Source organism: Eucyclogobius newberryi, unplaced genomic scaffold (assembly GCF_026437365.1).
Source record: "Eucyclogobius newberryi isolate DKJ021-1_F unplaced genomic scaffold, fEucNew1.0.hap1 SCAF_13, whole genome shotgun sequence".
Lineage (NCBI taxonomy): Eukaryota > Metazoa > Chordata > Actinopteri > Gobiiformes > Gobiidae > Eucyclogobius > Eucyclogobius newberryi.
In genome coordinates, this window is record NW_027315757.1 from 26,380,782 (window position 1) to 26,396,899 (window position 16,118).

General features: G+C 39.4%; 2 protein-coding genes across 2 annotated transcripts in view; one reads left to right on the plus strand and one right to left on the minus strand.

Moving 5' to 3' along the window:
- The window catches only part of LOC140358336 (myosin heavy chain, fast skeletal muscle-like), a 63,653-nt gene that overhangs the window by 23,252 nt on the left and 24,283 nt on the right, over positions 1 to 16,118 (plus strand). The window lies entirely within an intron of this gene.
- Positions 394 to 14,387, minus strand: LOC140358334 (myosin heavy chain, fast skeletal muscle-like). The gene is made up of 40 exons (XM_072443104.1): positions 14,342 to 14,387; positions 14,007 to 14,235; positions 13,615 to 13,758; positions 12,977 to 13,133; positions 12,875 to 12,902; positions 12,679 to 12,790; positions 12,506 to 12,598; positions 12,348 to 12,411; positions 12,046 to 12,144; positions 11,285 to 11,388; positions 11,012 to 11,150; positions 10,829 to 10,947; positions 10,070 to 10,219; positions 9,824 to 9,994; positions 9,453 to 9,756; positions 9,269 to 9,348; positions 9,115 to 9,202; positions 8,929 to 9,046; positions 8,728 to 8,851; positions 8,491 to 8,627; positions 8,164 to 8,419; positions 7,843 to 8,085; positions 7,593 to 7,769; positions 7,378 to 7,523; positions 7,198 to 7,288; positions 6,731 to 7,120; positions 6,531 to 6,657; positions 6,347 to 6,465; positions 6,079 to 6,275; positions 4,745 to 4,928; positions 4,515 to 4,680; positions 4,276 to 4,400; positions 3,620 to 3,928; positions 3,354 to 3,557; positions 3,154 to 3,279; positions 2,905 to 3,075; positions 2,720 to 2,824; positions 810 to 905; positions 599 to 730; positions 394 to 507 (listed from the first exon to the last, which is right to left on the minus strand). The coding sequence occupies exons 2-40, from the start codon at positions 14,214 to 14,216 to the stop codon at positions 493 to 495; spliced, it is 5,820 nt and encodes a 1,939-aa protein (XP_072299205.1). The 5' UTR covers positions 14,217 to 14,235; positions 14,342 to 14,387; the 3' UTR covers positions 394 to 492.

The window sequence follows — 16,118 nt, forward strand, 5'->3', positions numbered from 1 at the left end:
TGTCAAGCTTCTGTCTTTTATTTTTTTACAACATTGTCAAAATCGCTATTGCAAAAGATGAATGTTATAAATTTACCTACAACATAAAACATAGGTTTAGCAGTCCTGAGAAAACTGTTTGCAGCGTTACCTGGAGTCCCCCAGTACACAGAGAGAAAAGAGGTGAAAATGTGAAGGGCCAGGGGCTGTGCAGAGAAACTCAGGGCCTTGGGATATCGGGGTTGGTGAGATTTAAAAAAGAAAAATCACATAATGCAACTAACTGAATTGGCAGTGACCTGCTAAATATCAATTCACCAAAATACCAAAAACTATGACTGGTGTTTTTGGAGAGACAAATCGAAATACACAAACATACTTGTACTAAAGGTAGATCTTCAAATGATGACAACATTTTGTTGTTTTTTAACAAACTTTTTTTTATTAATACAGTATATCTTGATAACCTCAAATGTTTCATATTTTATAAAACTTGGGGTTTGAGGAGACTGATCACTCTGCCTCCACCTGTAGGATACAAAGTGTTTGTTTAGATGACAGAATCTAAACAGATGCACAGAGGTATTTCATACAAACAAGGTCTGGTGCTAGATTCTACCTTTCCAGTATCACGGCTCTTGGCTCTGAGCTTGTTGACCTGAGCTTCAGAAATATCTGCGCGCTCCTGAGCCTCTTCAAATTCATGCTGGACCTTCCTGAGCCTGGACATGTGAGTGTTGGCCTGTTCCTCCTGTTAATGCAAGTTACATTCATTTTGAGGTCAACATAAATGCATTTTACTATTTCCTAATACTATGTATTTTACTTACAGCCTCCTCAGCCTGTCTCTTGTAGGATTTGACTTTGAGCTGAAGTTTGTCCACGAGATCCTGAAGTCTGTTCACATTTTTCTTGTCCTCCTCAGTCTAAAAGTAAAAAGACATCAATGCAAGTTGTTATTGTCATTTATGCTTAATACTAATGAGAATTGTAATGTTAACTGGCAATGACTAAAGCTCAGCGATGAAACATTTCAATAAACTGAAATACAAATATAAATGTATTTACGGATGTTGTTATTGCTGCGAAATATCTTGAAAAACAAATATGCAGCCTTACTGTGAGTGGGCTCACCTCTCCATAGACCTGACTCAAAACTTGGCCTGTATGTAGGCCGCAGGAAGGCCACCACCTGTTTGTCTCCAAGGAGATGTTGCTTCCTTTGTTTGAATCACTACATGTATGCACTACTTATTAATTACATTTAGTTTTTCTTATATCTTATTTTTTATGCTGCAAAAATATTACTTTCTGTGTTTAGCGGAGCTTTAGGAATCGCTGTGGTAATCTACGCATTAGCATAAGTTCTTTCAAATAATGGGACATAACCTGAATGTTCAGCTGGATGGCTTTAATATTACACACATGTTGTCACATGTTGTCTTTGGAAGTTGGAGCTTGGACCTCGGAGTTTTTGAGTTCCAGTTGACAGGTTAAAGAATGTGCAGTATGATTTAAGGGTTTCTTTATTATCCCTACAGGGAAATCTGTTTTAGCTTGTACTTTCAGACACAGTACTTTTATTCTTACTTGAGGAATATATCTGAAAGTGTAACAGTACTTTACTTGAGTAAACGTTATGGTTCATCTTTCCATTGTTAATGAGGCTACAAGTGACAAAAGCGGTATATTGACAATATTAATATTATTATTATTTGTAGATTTACAAGTTTTTACAAGGGTGAATACATTTCACCACTCATCAATGGCTTCTTCGGTTTTTGGAGTTTTACTCAAACGTTTATCCAAATGACTGAGCTTCGCCCTTTTCGTTTGAATTTAATCTATTTTACAATGCACTCTTGAAATAGTCCTATGATTTTATCTTTTGTTAGCTTTGATTTTTTTTCCTTATTGATTGTTATGTTCTTCAAATCAAATTACATTAACTTCAAATTGTAAATCAGATGTTAGGCCCAGACAGTTACTCTTACCCAAAGGTAGTCAAATGCTGGTTTTCACTACGGAAGTAAAGGTACAGATACCTGGTGAAATAGAACTCCAGTAAGTAAAAGTAGCTGAGTCATTATTACTGCACTGATGTATTCACAGTAGAAATTTCTTGGGTATTTAAAGTACTTTTGAATTAATCGTTTTATTTAGGTGTGTAATCGGACAAATGATGCAGAAAACTGCTCCATCCAAGTATCAGTATTAGAGATGTGGTGAAGTAGAAAGTATTATATTTGACTTTCAAATGTAGTTGGGTCAAAATAACAAGTATTTTTCACTCAATTAAAGTGCAGATCCTCAAAAGTAACAGTACTGCATCTCGTACAAGCCATCTCATGCTAAGGGCATAGAAGCAGAGAGCCACACATACCATCGAGATAGGGAAATGTGTCCACCATTCGGGATAATGGGACGTGTCAACTTTAACATATCTGAGATACATTTCTGAAGAAGTCAAAGTGCATATAGTGTTGTTGTTCTACTGCTCCAAGTAGGACAGCCCCATAATCTGTTTAAAGTCTGTCCGGCTATAAGAATCCAAAAGACTACATTCCCTTATCTGTGTCAAAATCATCACTTGTGTTTCTAGCGCCTCGCTTGACAAAAGACGGTTCAATTTGCACCTTAATTATTTAGTGAAAGACTAGGGAATAAAAGGTTTATGCAAATGCAGAACACAACTCTAGATCCTGAATTCTGATTAAACTATGCGCAGCACAGTAATTACCTGGTAGGTCAGCTCTTTGACTCTGCGCTCATATTTGCGGACTCCTTTAATAGCATCAACTCCTCGTCTCTGCTCAGCTTCAACTTCTGACTCAAGTTCACGGACCTTTTAAAAATAATGTCAGAATTATATCTTTGTTTCACAAAAGATGGACAATTTGAATAAACATTTCAGTAGACACACACCCTGGACTCCAGTTTCTGGAGCTGCTTCTTGCCGCCCTTCATGGCCAGGTTCTCAGCCTCATCCAGACGGTGCTGCAGGTCCTTGACAGTGACCTCCAGGTTCTTCTTCATCCTCTCCAGATGAGAACTGGTGTCCTGCTCCTTCTTCAGCTCCTCGGACATCATGGCAGCCTGAAATGTAATGGCAATTTAAATTTGTTTTGGCATGAACAGATTGTTCTGCTCCAGTGCTTAAATAAGTGAGCTCACATCAGTGATGGCCTTTTTGGCTTTCTCTTCAGCATTTCTTGCTTCTTGAACAGAATCATCCACTTCACTCTGAACCTGGACCAGATCAGTCTCCAGCTTCTTCTTGGTGTTAATAAGACTGGTGTTCTGTTTGACAGAGAAATGCATGTTTTGCTTTTTCTGTTCTGCACTGTAAATATTGCTGATTTCGAGACTCAAACCTGTGAGTGAAGCAGTCCAACGCGCTCACTAGCATCCACCAACTCCTGCTCAGCCACTTTACGTCCTCTCTCCGTCTGCTCCAGAGCAGCTCTCAGCTCCTCAATCTCAGCCAGCATCAGGCCATTTCTGCGCTCCACCATGGCCGCCTGCTCCTTCATATCTTCCTGTCCTCTTTGTGCGTCATCAAGGTGCAGTTGGGCATCCTGGTGTGAGGAAAAAAAAAAGTTGAATACAAGTTTCACTTGAACTGTGCCTTGTTTCTTACTTTGAGCTGGCCCTGGACATTTCTGAGCTGTTTCTGTGCCTCAGCTGCCTGTCTGTTGGCATGGCTCAGCTGAATCTCCATCTCGTTCAGATCTCCCTCCATTTTCTTCTTGATTCTCAGGGCGTCATTTCTGCTCCTGACCTCCGAATCAAGATTGCTCTGCATGGAGTCAATGACTCTCTGGCTGTTCCTCTTGATTTGCTCCATCTCCTCGTCCTTCTCTGCCAGTTTCCTGTCCACCTCACCTTTGATCTGGTTGAGCTCCAGTTGGACACGCAGAATCTTGGCCTCCTCATGCTCTAGAGTACCCTTTTAAAATAAATCACAAAATGTCAAATTAAATTTACGTTTCTGTGTAATCCCCATTCATCCAGTTAAAGTAACAGTTTTTGCCCTTTTAGAGCTAACATAATCTGTGTCTTCAGCAAAAGCTATTAGAGGCCGACTGGGTCAAAGTTAAGGGGTTACACAAGCATTAATAAAATCCAGTCCTTGGACATGATTGTGGTCAGGTTTCAGATTTGAGTCATATGAGTACATCATGTAGAACCCATGGTCGCTCATGCTAAATAACATTTTATTAATGTCCCTTGATGTAACCATAAGTATCGACACCAAAAATATCAATTTTTGAGAGCCCTATATTTTATTTGTACCTCAGCTTCTTCCAGGGCCGTCTGTATCTCAGATTTCTCTGTCTCTACAGTCTTCTTGGATTTCTCTAACTCGTGGATGCTCTTTCCAGTCTCTCCAATTTGCTCCGTCAAATCAGAAATCTCCTCTGAGGGAAAAACATTATTTGGTTCAACGATCTAATCTAGGTTCGATGAATATGCGTTAAATTACTACAGTACATTTTGTCCATTATTTCATGTAAAGTGAGTGGAATACATACGCTGCAGGTTCTTGTTCTCTCTTTTCATGGTCTCCAGCTGATCCAAGCTCTCCTCATAAGAGTTCTTCATCTTAAAGAGTTCAGTGCTCATAGAGCGAGCCTCCTTTTGGGCTCCCTCCAGTTCAGCTTGGCCCTCCTCATACTTCTGTTTCCACTCTGCCAGGACCTGAAGAAGGATAGAAGGATTTGTTAAGATAAAATATTAACACTGTGAATATTTTTTTCTTTACCTTGTCAAAGTTCCTCTGCTTCTTGTCCAGATTGGCAGCCAGCGCATTAGCTCTTTCCACATCAATCATGAGGTCCTCCACCTCACCCTGGAGCCTCTGCTTAGTCTTTTCCAAAGAGGCACACTTTGAGTTCACAGCCTCAATGGATTCCTCAGCTTCCTGTAGACGCTGGGCCAGCTTTTTCCTGTGAAGGGAATTGAAATACACAAATGTAGTGGTTGGCTACTTTTGTAACTACCTGGCTCGCAGATTGAGCAGTTGTTGAAACTTTTTAGATTTTTGAGCTCAGTTCTCTTTTCCCTTTTCACTAACACTAACAAGACACAGAGAGAACATACAAACATTTGACATGATAGTCTTAAATATGTAGTCCAGCGTAATTTTCTAAATGGTAAATTTTCAAAATTCAATCATTGGGTGATCTTAAAGGTCCCATAACATGCAACATCGACTTTTCAGAGCTTTTAACCTTCTTACATTGCTATTTGTGCTTCATATATGTACCCAGAGTGTTTTTTTGATTGATTGCCGCAGTGTTTAGCTATATTACAGACTATTTCCTTTCCGCGAATCTCCAAACTGACGGGCGGTGGCTACAAGACCGCATCATAACCACAGGCACGCGTCATCATGGTTGTTGCACAACACTTATTATTATTATCAATTATACACTTAGCATAGACTACGAAATGTGAAAAAAAGCATCTTATGGCACCTTTAATGTATAAAATGATATCTGGATGTGCACCAACCTATTTGTTGGGTCATATATTTGCTGGTCACTCTTGAAAAAGAGGTCTCAATCTCAATGGGTTCTCATCTGGTAAAGTAAAGGCTTTAAAACATGCTGTCTTGAGATTTTAGTTTAATTCTAAAGGACTGAAGTTAAGAACTGTTGTATTGTGTAAAATAATTGTGTTTGTTTTTACTGAATCCATGGAGACCGTGTCAGGAACTAGTAATGGACTTAGTAGCAGGAAACCTTCCAGAGGATATACGTCGAGGAAATGACCCGTCTCATCACCAAACCGGAAATACGGAGCGGAGTAAGAGAGAGGCTCTTGAACACTGACTGTGATGCCCAGGCTATTGGACACAGAGGAGCCTTTTGTCCTGATGCCTGTTACTCGCCTCAAACCGCTCTGGTCCTGCTGACACTAATTAACAAATCCTCCTGCCAAACTGTACTGTGACCTTTGACTGAGACACAAAAATGTTTCTGCGGGTAAACTTCAATTTGCTTCGGGATGAATAAAGTATCTACCTACAAATCGGATAAAACATAAAAATCCCCAGATCTCTTTTGAAATTGCTAAAAGGATTTCCATACTTACTTGGAATCCTCCAGCTCCTCAGTGCGCTGAATAGCATCAGTCTCATATTTAGATCTCCATTGAGCCACTTCACTGTTGGCCTTTGACATTCCTCTCTGCAGCTCAGCCTTTGCCTCCTGCTCCTCCTCAAACTGTTCTCTGAGCAGATCACAGTCATGACGAGCAGACTGGACACCATGAGCCAGGGCGTTCTTGGCCTGTAGAAATGTAAAGTGTTAATGTTCACTGATATTTTTATTTCTTTGAATTTACAGTAGATTATCCATACCTTAACTTCTTCCTCAACGTGTCTCTTCAGCTCTTCAATTTGCTGAGTGAAAGCCTGCTTACCTCTGGTCAGCTGAGAAACAAGAGCTTCTTTCTCCTCAAGCTGACGAGAAAACTCTCCTGTAATTACAGCATTTGTTAGATACTTTAAATACTAAAATATAAATACAAAAAACACTCTGTACCATTCTCTGTCTGGAGTCTTGCTCTCTGAGCATTTATGTCATTCAGTTGGCGGACATTCTCGTCATTTTTGGCCTTGAGCTCACTCAGCTGGTCCTCAAGTGTCCTGCACATTTTCTCCAGGTTTCCCTGTCATGATAGACTTATTCAGCACACTTTGGAGACGCCCAATTTAGTGCATCCTATTGACTTTAGAAGTTACCTTTGATTTAGCCACAGCCTCCATGTTGCTGGAGAGGTCATCAATCTCCATTTTGTACTCGCTCTTCTCTTTCTCCAGCTTCTGCTTGACACGCTGGAGGTTGTCGATCTGCTCTCCCAGCTCAGCCACACTGTCAGCCTGCTTCTTGCGAAGGGCAGAAGCTGTTGCCTCATGCTGCAGAGTGGACTCTTCAAGATCACGACGCAGCTTCTGAAACTCAGCCTCACGCTTCTTGTTCAACTCAATCTGAGCAGATGTGGCTCCACCAGCTTCTTCAAGTCTCTCACTGATTTCCTCAAGCTCCCTGGACAGGTCTGCTCTCTGCTTCTCCACCTTTGCACGAGCTGCTCTCTCCGCCTCAATCTCCTCCTCCAGTTCCTCAATACGAGCCTACATTTGATGACAGGAACAGAAAAGGTTTTCTCATTTGAACCAAAACACTTATGGGAAGTAGTCTCAGTAATTACCTGAAGCTCCTTGATCTTCTTCTGAAGCTGAGCCCCAAGAGACTGCTCATCCTCAATCTTGCTGAGGAGCTGGCTGATCTCAAAGTCCTTCCTAAAATAAGAAATTAATCAGTGAGTTAATTAATTAATTCATTGATTGATTGATTGACAAATTATTCAACAGTTAACAAAATATTGTACTTTTTGATCTTCTCATCAGATTGTTGCTTGTCGTTCTCGAGGTCCATGACGGATTCCTGGGCCATTTTCAGGTCTCCTTCCAGCTTCCTCTTTGCTCTCTCCAGGTCCATGCGAAGCTTCTTCTCTTGTTCCAGAGACCCTTCAAGCTAACAAATAACAATATGTAAGTAATGAAATTCTACTTCTTGATGAACAACGCAACAATAATTTCTCACATCATCAACTTGCTGTTCCAGCTTGGTCTTGGCCTTGGTCAGAGTGTTGACTTTGTCTTCCTCTGCCTGAAGGTCATCCAGAGTTTGCTGGTGGGCCTCTTGGAGGGCTTTCTTTTCTTTGGACAGCTTGGCAATGGACTCATCTTGAGACGCCATCTCCTCTGTCAAGTTTTTCACCTGTTTGTAATGAAGTGTTATTTTGTATTGTCACATTTGAATCTCAGCATTATAGAATTGCTTAATTTTCAACCTTGTTTTCAGTGGCATGTTTCTCTTTCTCCACTTTAGCCAAGGTGAGCTCTAAGTCATCAATGTCTTTCTTCAGCTCAGAACATTCATCCTCCAGCTTCCTCTTCTTTGCAGTCAGCTCAGCATTGATTTCCTCCTCGTCCTCCAGTCTCTCAGTTGTCTCTTTGAGCTTTGCCTCAAGTTGGATTTTGCTTTTGATGAGTCCTTCACACCTCTCCTCTGCATCAGAGAGGCCGTCCGCTTCCTATTTTACATACAAAAAACAAATATTTAAGTCAAATTTAACTTTTTCTAAATATATTAATTTTCAATTGTTACGTACAGCTGCCATTTGTAGCTGAAGGTCATTCTTCTCCTGCAACAGAGAAACCATTTTCTCCTCCAGCTCTTTTTTCTTGGCTAGAGCAGTTGCCAGATCAGTCTTCATCTTCTCATAGTTTTCTTTCATTGACTGAAGCTCTTTCTCAGTCTCAGCGCTCTTCAAAAGAGGCTTGATCTTGAAATACAGATTCATCCATGGCCAGTTTTTCACATTCATGAAGGAGCGGACGTTGTACTGGATGCCGTAGATTGCTTCTCTACAAATGGAGATATTCATTTTTTAATATTTTCATCAAAATGTCAAGTTTTTCTTCATAAATATCTGCACCTTCTCGCTGTCATCTTGACATATTCCTTCCTCATAAGAAATCCTCTAGCAAGAGCCTGGGTCATGGTCACCAGAGCAGCCAGTTTTTCATCTCTCATCTCCTCAAGCTGCCCCAGCAGACCAGCTTTGAAGAACACCTGTTTTAAAATGAAACACAGAGCCATTTTCAATGTTTTACAATAACACCTTGAGTTACCTAAATTGATATAATCAAACTGATTTTAAATGAACCAGTACCTTAGTGTGTCCAAACATGTACTGGGTGTGGTCCACATCAATGGAGCCAAGCAGCTTCTCTGAAGCTTTTTTGTTGTCCATGAACTGTCCCTCAGGGATGACACTGGCATTTAATACTTTGTATCTGTGGGAATTATTCTTTGGTTTATTACTTTTGCTTTTTACTTTTAACCCTTTGTTATATAAAAGCATGAAGGTAACCTCTGCTTGAAGTCACCGTAGAGGATTCTGCTGGGGAATCCCTTTCTGCAGATTCTGATGCCCTCCAGCACACCATTACACCTCAGCTGGTGGATGACCAGGAAGTTCTCCATGAGACCTGAGGATGAATGTGTTATATTTTGAAAATATATTTCATTCATATGAGAAAAAGCTGCATATGCTTACCTGGGGTCTTAGTTTCATTGGGAATCAAGCAACGCACAAAGTGAGGATGAGTGCTCCTCAAGTTGGTCATCAGCTTGCCCAAATTTTCCTGTAGATAATAAGACATGAAATAATTGCATCATATATACAATTACATACAAAAAGCAAAACTTACTCTGAAAAGGGCAGATACAGTCTGGAAGGAACCACCCTTTTGTTTTTTGCCCTTCTTGCCAGCACCAGCAGCGGCCTCCGCTTTAAAATAAATAATGATTATTTCATTTTTGTAATTAAACATGTTATTTTGTTCAGATTAATTATTAACTAATTATTTTGTTTAAATTTTAAACACATTTTACCTTCACTCGCACTGACTGCATACAGGAAGCACAGCAGTTTGTTTCCAGACTTCTGGTAGAGCTGAATAACTGAGTCGTTCAGTGGGTCCTTGTTCTTGTCCAGCCAGCCAGTGACATTGTAGTCTACAGTACCAGCGTAGTGGACCAGAGCAAAGTGAGCTTCTGCCTTTCCTTTGCCTGGCTTTGGTTTCTCAAAGGCTTTGTTCTTGCCCAGATGTTGGTCATACAGCTTGTTCTTAAAGGATGTATCAGAGGCCTTGGGGAACATGCACTCCTCTTCAAGGATGGAGAAGATGCCCATTGGCTGTGAAAGATTTATGTATGTTAGCTAAAACATTTACAGTTGTTATTTATTTATTCACTAAGTTTACCTTCTCAATAAGCTCAATGCAGGCAGCCAAGTCCATACCAAAGTCAATAAACTCCCATACAATGCCCTCTTTCTTGTACTCATCTTGCTCCAGGACAAACATGGTATGGTTGAAAAACTGTTGCAGTTTCTCATTGGTGAAGTTGATGCAGAGCTGCTCCAAACTGTTGTACTACAAATGGAAGATCACATCTTCAAGTCAGATGTTAGTCACAATTATTTTGTTGCATATTATTATTTAACCTACGTCAAAGATTTCAAATCCAGCAATATCCAACACTCCAATGTAATAGGATCGTGCCTGCTTGGTGTCCAACATCTCATTGATACGAATGACCATCCACAAGAACATTTTCTCATAGATAGACTTGCACAGAGCACTGACAGAATTGTTGACCTTTAGATTAAGAGAAAACCATATTAATACCAAAGAAGGCTGTGCGCATATGATGTCATTCCATATGATAGTGTCCCAGTTTAAGATTAAGGTGGGAGGCATTTTACAATGGCCGTGCCTAAAGAGCCTTAACCCTAACCCTAACCCTAACCCTAACCCTGACCCTGACCCTGACCCTAACCCTGACCCTGACCCTAACCCTGACCCTAACCCGGCGCTGTCAAATAGCACATCAGTTTCAGGAGCCGCGGCACAAAATAGCCTAGCAGTTTCGGCCGCGCCGCGGCTCTGTAGACTCTCCTTTTTACAATAGAAAATGTGAAGAAAGAGTGTTAAAATGCAGATAGTTTGATCTACAATCAAAATACAATCACTGTAAGTACAAACAAATGAAGGGGACCAAAATGAATTGGGGGTTTAAATTCTTTTTTTTTTTTTAGATAGTTGGGGTTAGGGTTAATTGTCTGTTAGACAGACAATGAGTTTGTGAAACCTGTTTCAAACATACAATGGTCTCAATCAACAGAGATTTCCATCAGAGATTTTGATGTCATCACATTGTAATGCAACATAATTGTGTAATATTTGGGTCATATCTCAACCCATTACCTGTGGGACGGTTTGACCTTTGGTCACCATCTCATTTCCGACTTTGACTCTTGGGTAGCAAAGAGCTTTCAGCATGTCAGCCGAGTTCAGACCCAAGAGGTAGGAAATTTTATCAGCCTCTAAAAGAACACCATTTTATTAGGCTTCCCAAAAACAGACGTTAATCCAATTTGAGTAATTTACCCTCAGTGCCGTCAGGCTCGGCCTGCTCCTCGCGCTGCTTCTGCTTGAATTTCATGCCACCATGATGCATCACAGCACCAGTCAGCTTGTAGATGTTAAACTTCTCATCAGCATTGAAGCCCAGGATGTCAATAGCCAACTGTAAGAGGATACGTCAACATTATATATATATATATATATATATATATATATATATATATATATATATATATATATATATATATACATATATATATATACACACATATATATAGGCAATGTTATTTCATTTACATCAGTTGCAATGAACTCCTCCACATCATCGATACTCTTGACCGTGATTTCACCCTGGCTGATCATTGGGTAATCATAAGGGTTAGTGGTGATCAGGAGAGCCTCTGAAATTTGTAAGAATAGAGTTTGTTAAATTTTGTACATTATTTAGGATTTTCTCATCATATTTTAAGGGAGACATGGCAGGTGAATAGGTGAAAAATTTACATGCATTTTTTTGTACATTACTGACTTATATATAAGTAATAAGTAATAAATTGAATGTTTTCATTTTAAAAAAAAAACATTTTTATATAAAAAATGCCTTAATCATTTAGTTTGGAGAATTAATTAATCTTAATTTACTTATTGCTAAAATTACAGAAATTACAGGCTAGGAATATCAACAAATCTTAAAATACTGGTACATACATTAAAAAAATGGCGGTGCTACTTTAAATGTTTCTTTAGACAAACCTTTGAAATGACAAATTCCCATATAAACCTATTGATGGAAGTTAATACAGTGAAAATAACTTTAGCCATTTAGAACACTGTCTTTATAAAGCTTATATGTTAAGAGAGTAAAGTGCCCCAAAACTGAAACATTTTAAATTATAGTTTTCCTGCGACGAGTTGGCCACTGTCCAGAGTGCACCCCGCCTAAGGCCCAAAGTCACTGGGATAGGCTCCAGTCACCCGCGACCCCACAAGGGAACAAGCGGTAGAAAATGAATGAATGAATGAGTTTTCCTGCATTGTCTCTCCTTAACATAACATACCCAGCAGCTGAGGCTGGTGGCCGGTCATGAGCTGGTAGAAGATGTGGTAGCTCCTCTCAGCAGACAGCTGGAAGGTCACACGGGACTTCTCCAGCAGATCTACAGGGAAATGTAATAGTTTACATTTTGTTTACATTTGTCTTTGTATTAAAATATTGAATATTGAGGAGCCATATTGCCCAAGGAATAAACATTGTGAAGGACAGATTCAGAATCGAAATATTTGGAAAAAACGATTTATACCTTTTAGAAACCATTGCTTCCAAGAACATTTGCTATTCTAAATGTGATATCATACTTACATGTTTCAATATCTGCTGAAGCAAGTTTTCCACTGTTACCAAAATGGATCCTGATGAATTTACCCTGAAATGGGGAGTATTTAAATGATTGTCTATCTTTTTAGTGATGTTTAAAAACAAAACAAAAAAAAATCATCATATTCTAAGTTGATACTCACAAAGCGAGAGGAGTTGTCATTCCTCACAGTCTTGGCATTGCCGTAAGACTCCAGCAGAGGGTTGGCAGCAACAATTTGGTCCTCCAGTGATCCCTGTTTTACCATATTCACATGATTTATTTTGCACTTATATTGGTAATGGAAAATGCTTTATTTGAATTGTTTTATTTCACCCCCAATTTGTTGGATGAAGCTTCAGGCTTTTTAGCTCCAATAGCTGCAATTGTTGCAAAGTATTGGATGACACGTTTGGTGTTGACAGTCTTTCCAGCACCGGATTCTCCGCTGGTTTTGGAAGAGATTTTAAAGTCTCAGGTGGTGTTATAACATGAAGGTATACAACAGGTTAAAAGCTACTGCAACACTTACGTAATCAGAATAGACTGGTTCTCACGATCTAAAATTATAAACAAAAAACAGTATTAAAAATGCTTATGCATTTTTATTTTATGATCTTATTTTTAATCTTACCTGTGTGCATGAACTGATAGGCATTGTCAGAGATTGAGAAGATGTGGGGTGGGGCCTCAATCCTCTTCTTGCCTCTGTAGGCTCCTACACAGACACTATCGTATACAGGAAGCCACTTGTAGGGGTTCACCACGACGCAGAACAACCCAGAGTAGGTCTGGAACATAACAGAATCAGAATCAGAAAGGGTTTATTGCCATTGTCTATGAACAAAATTCACAAACATAGGAACTTGTCTTGGTGATTTGGTGCAACATAAAACAATGAATAAGACAAAACAGAAACTATTTGAAACTACTATGGGATAAGAATAACAATAAGCTATCCGATAAAAAATAGGCTCAATATGTTCACAAATTTACAGTTACAGATATCCATATGTAGTGCAGAAAGTGAACCGTGCAGTGAGTGATTTAATTATGGTTAAAGTGACAGTGTTTAAGTAGTATTCATGAGTCCAACGGCAGACGGAAAGAAACTGTTCTCGTGGCGACAGGTTCTGGTCCAGATGGACCGTCGCCTCCTGCCTGAGGGGAGTGGCTCAAATAATCCATGTCCAGGGTGAGAATATTTGTGATGTTCATAAGTGGATGTTTTTTTCAAAGTTAGCAGTGTAGTAGTAAGTAATAAAAACTCACGTAGATCATCCATGATGCATAACGCTCTTTGAGGTTATACAAAACACACGGTTCGTTGAGGTGGGTCATCATGACCATGTCCTCAATTTTATCATACTTGGGAGGATTCCTTGGGTGAGTGTCCTCTTCTTTGACTGTTACACTCTAAAAAACAACAACAACAACAACCAGATATTTAGTCCGTATTACAACACAATATTCAGTGTGGTAAAACTTGGTGCGAGTTGTATTTCCAGAGGTAGAATCTTTCACACACAATAAACAAATCTATCAGAAAAGAGGTGTGGAACAGAATAATGTGTGTGTGTGTGTGTGTGTATGTGTGTAATACATAGGGCTGGGCAAATTTGAATACTTAATCAGAGACATAATCAAAGCACAAAGCAACTTGCCTTTGCACCAGGACCAATGATCTCACATGTGGCTTTGCCACCCTCTCTCTTGACGACTTTACATTTCAAATACATCTCAGCTTGATCCACTACAAAGTACTCTGACTTGGCGTCAAAAGGAGTATTTTGGGCTTCAATCCTCTCCTTCGCTGGCTTCCGGAGGTAAATAGCCGCCGGGCCATACTGCTCCATCTCCGCGTCTGTACTCATGGCTGCTCTGTATGGGTGGCTAGAAGAGAGTTGATACAAATTAAATATATGACTAAATAAAAGAAGAAATTTGCATTAAAAAAAAATATATATATATTTATTTATACATTTTATATCATATTTACCTTGCTTCTATGTAATTTCTGTACCGTCGAAGAGGATGGGAAGATGCTAAAAATATAACTTTGGTTACTGCCTTCACAAGTGCAAAAATATTTAGAAAAAAAATAAAAAAAATAAGACATTTATTTGAATAGCAGTTGACCAAAAACTAGCGAATTCTTCATCAAAATCACCATATTTAATGCTTTTTTGGCTCTTGAAATGCGGGTACTTTAAATATTTTACATAAGTAGAATGTTTTATGTGCCACTTTTAGTACATTTTTTGCACATGCATCTGTACTTTTTCTTCAGTAACAAAACTGAACACTGATTAGGTTGTAGTCGGTGTACTCACCTGTTCCAGGAGGCCACGTACCAGTTCATGCACAAGTCCAGAGCTGCCTCTTATAGAGGGTGGGAGTGCTCGGTCAGCACTTCCACGTTTCTCTGTTTGGTCATGAACTCTCATCATCCTGTTGTTAGTGATTGTATAAGCAAATTTATTTCAAGATCTGCTTTCAAAACTTACTCTTACATGGTTTACTAAAACTCTGTTTTACTCTGTTGGCCCTGCGACAAGTTGGCCACTGTCCAGGGTGTACCCCGCCTAAGGCCCGAAGTCACTGGGATAGGCTCCAGTCACCCGCGACCCCGAAAGGCAACAAGCGGTAGAAAATGGATGGATGGATGGATGGTTTACTAAAAATGTTTACATATTAACAACACATTTTATTTATATAGCTGGTGTCAGGACAATCAGAGACACTTCTACTTAGTATCTTCTATTTTTCCTCTGTTTAGTTGACCATGAAAGATACACCCAGTGTTTTGGGGTTTCGGTTACAGGGGCCCGACTCTCATATTCCTGTAATGAAATATGTGGTTCCATCCATATAACTTACATTGCTTGTCCCATGTGTCCTTAAATAGACATACATAGGAAATGGAATCTCATCATCAGATCAAGACCAAAATAAATGACGTACCACACAGCATAAAATTAACTTCATCCAGATGGTAAGTTGGATGACATTCGATTAAGCTTAACAGAAACGTTTCATTTAAATCACAAAATGTGGGGCAAGGCATGGCCAGGCAAGGAATCATATCCAATACTATTTATTTATACTGCAAAGGTTAAAAACGTACAATTTTAGTCCCTAAGTGCTGCTCAGAGCCAGAGACAACAATAAATAAAAGATAAGAAGATGGTGATGGTGATGATGATGATGATGATGAGGATGAGGATGAGGATGAGGATGATGAGGATGAGGATGATGATGATGATGATGAGTAGTAGTAGTAATAGTAGAAGTGGTATTATTTTGTATTATATTTTTGTTCTTCCTGTTTAATAGAGGCTATAATAACAAGTTGTATGATGTTGTATGATCTATAGGCTGTATCAGATCCATCGATATTTTTTATTTTCCCTAAAAAACTATTGAAATTGCTGAAGAGCCATTCAAATCATTAAGAGAGACTATTATCTGATCCAGCGTTCCAAGTTGAGCTTGCAAAGGAGTGCAAAGGATTTCACAGCCTCAATATATTTCTCGCCTCGCCAAACACATCGCAAATAGGATATTGCTAGGATACAGGCCATCTTCTGACTATGTGAGACTATTTTATGGCTCAGTACTTTTGAGAGCGTTGTGCTTGGTCTCCACAAATGCTACATGAAAACTCCCCCCCCCCCCCCCTTTTTGGGGGGGGAAAGTTTTCATGTAGCATTTGTGGAGATTTCCAAGCTGAACGCAATGATATGCAAATGTAGAGGCTAGCTAATAAAATGGCT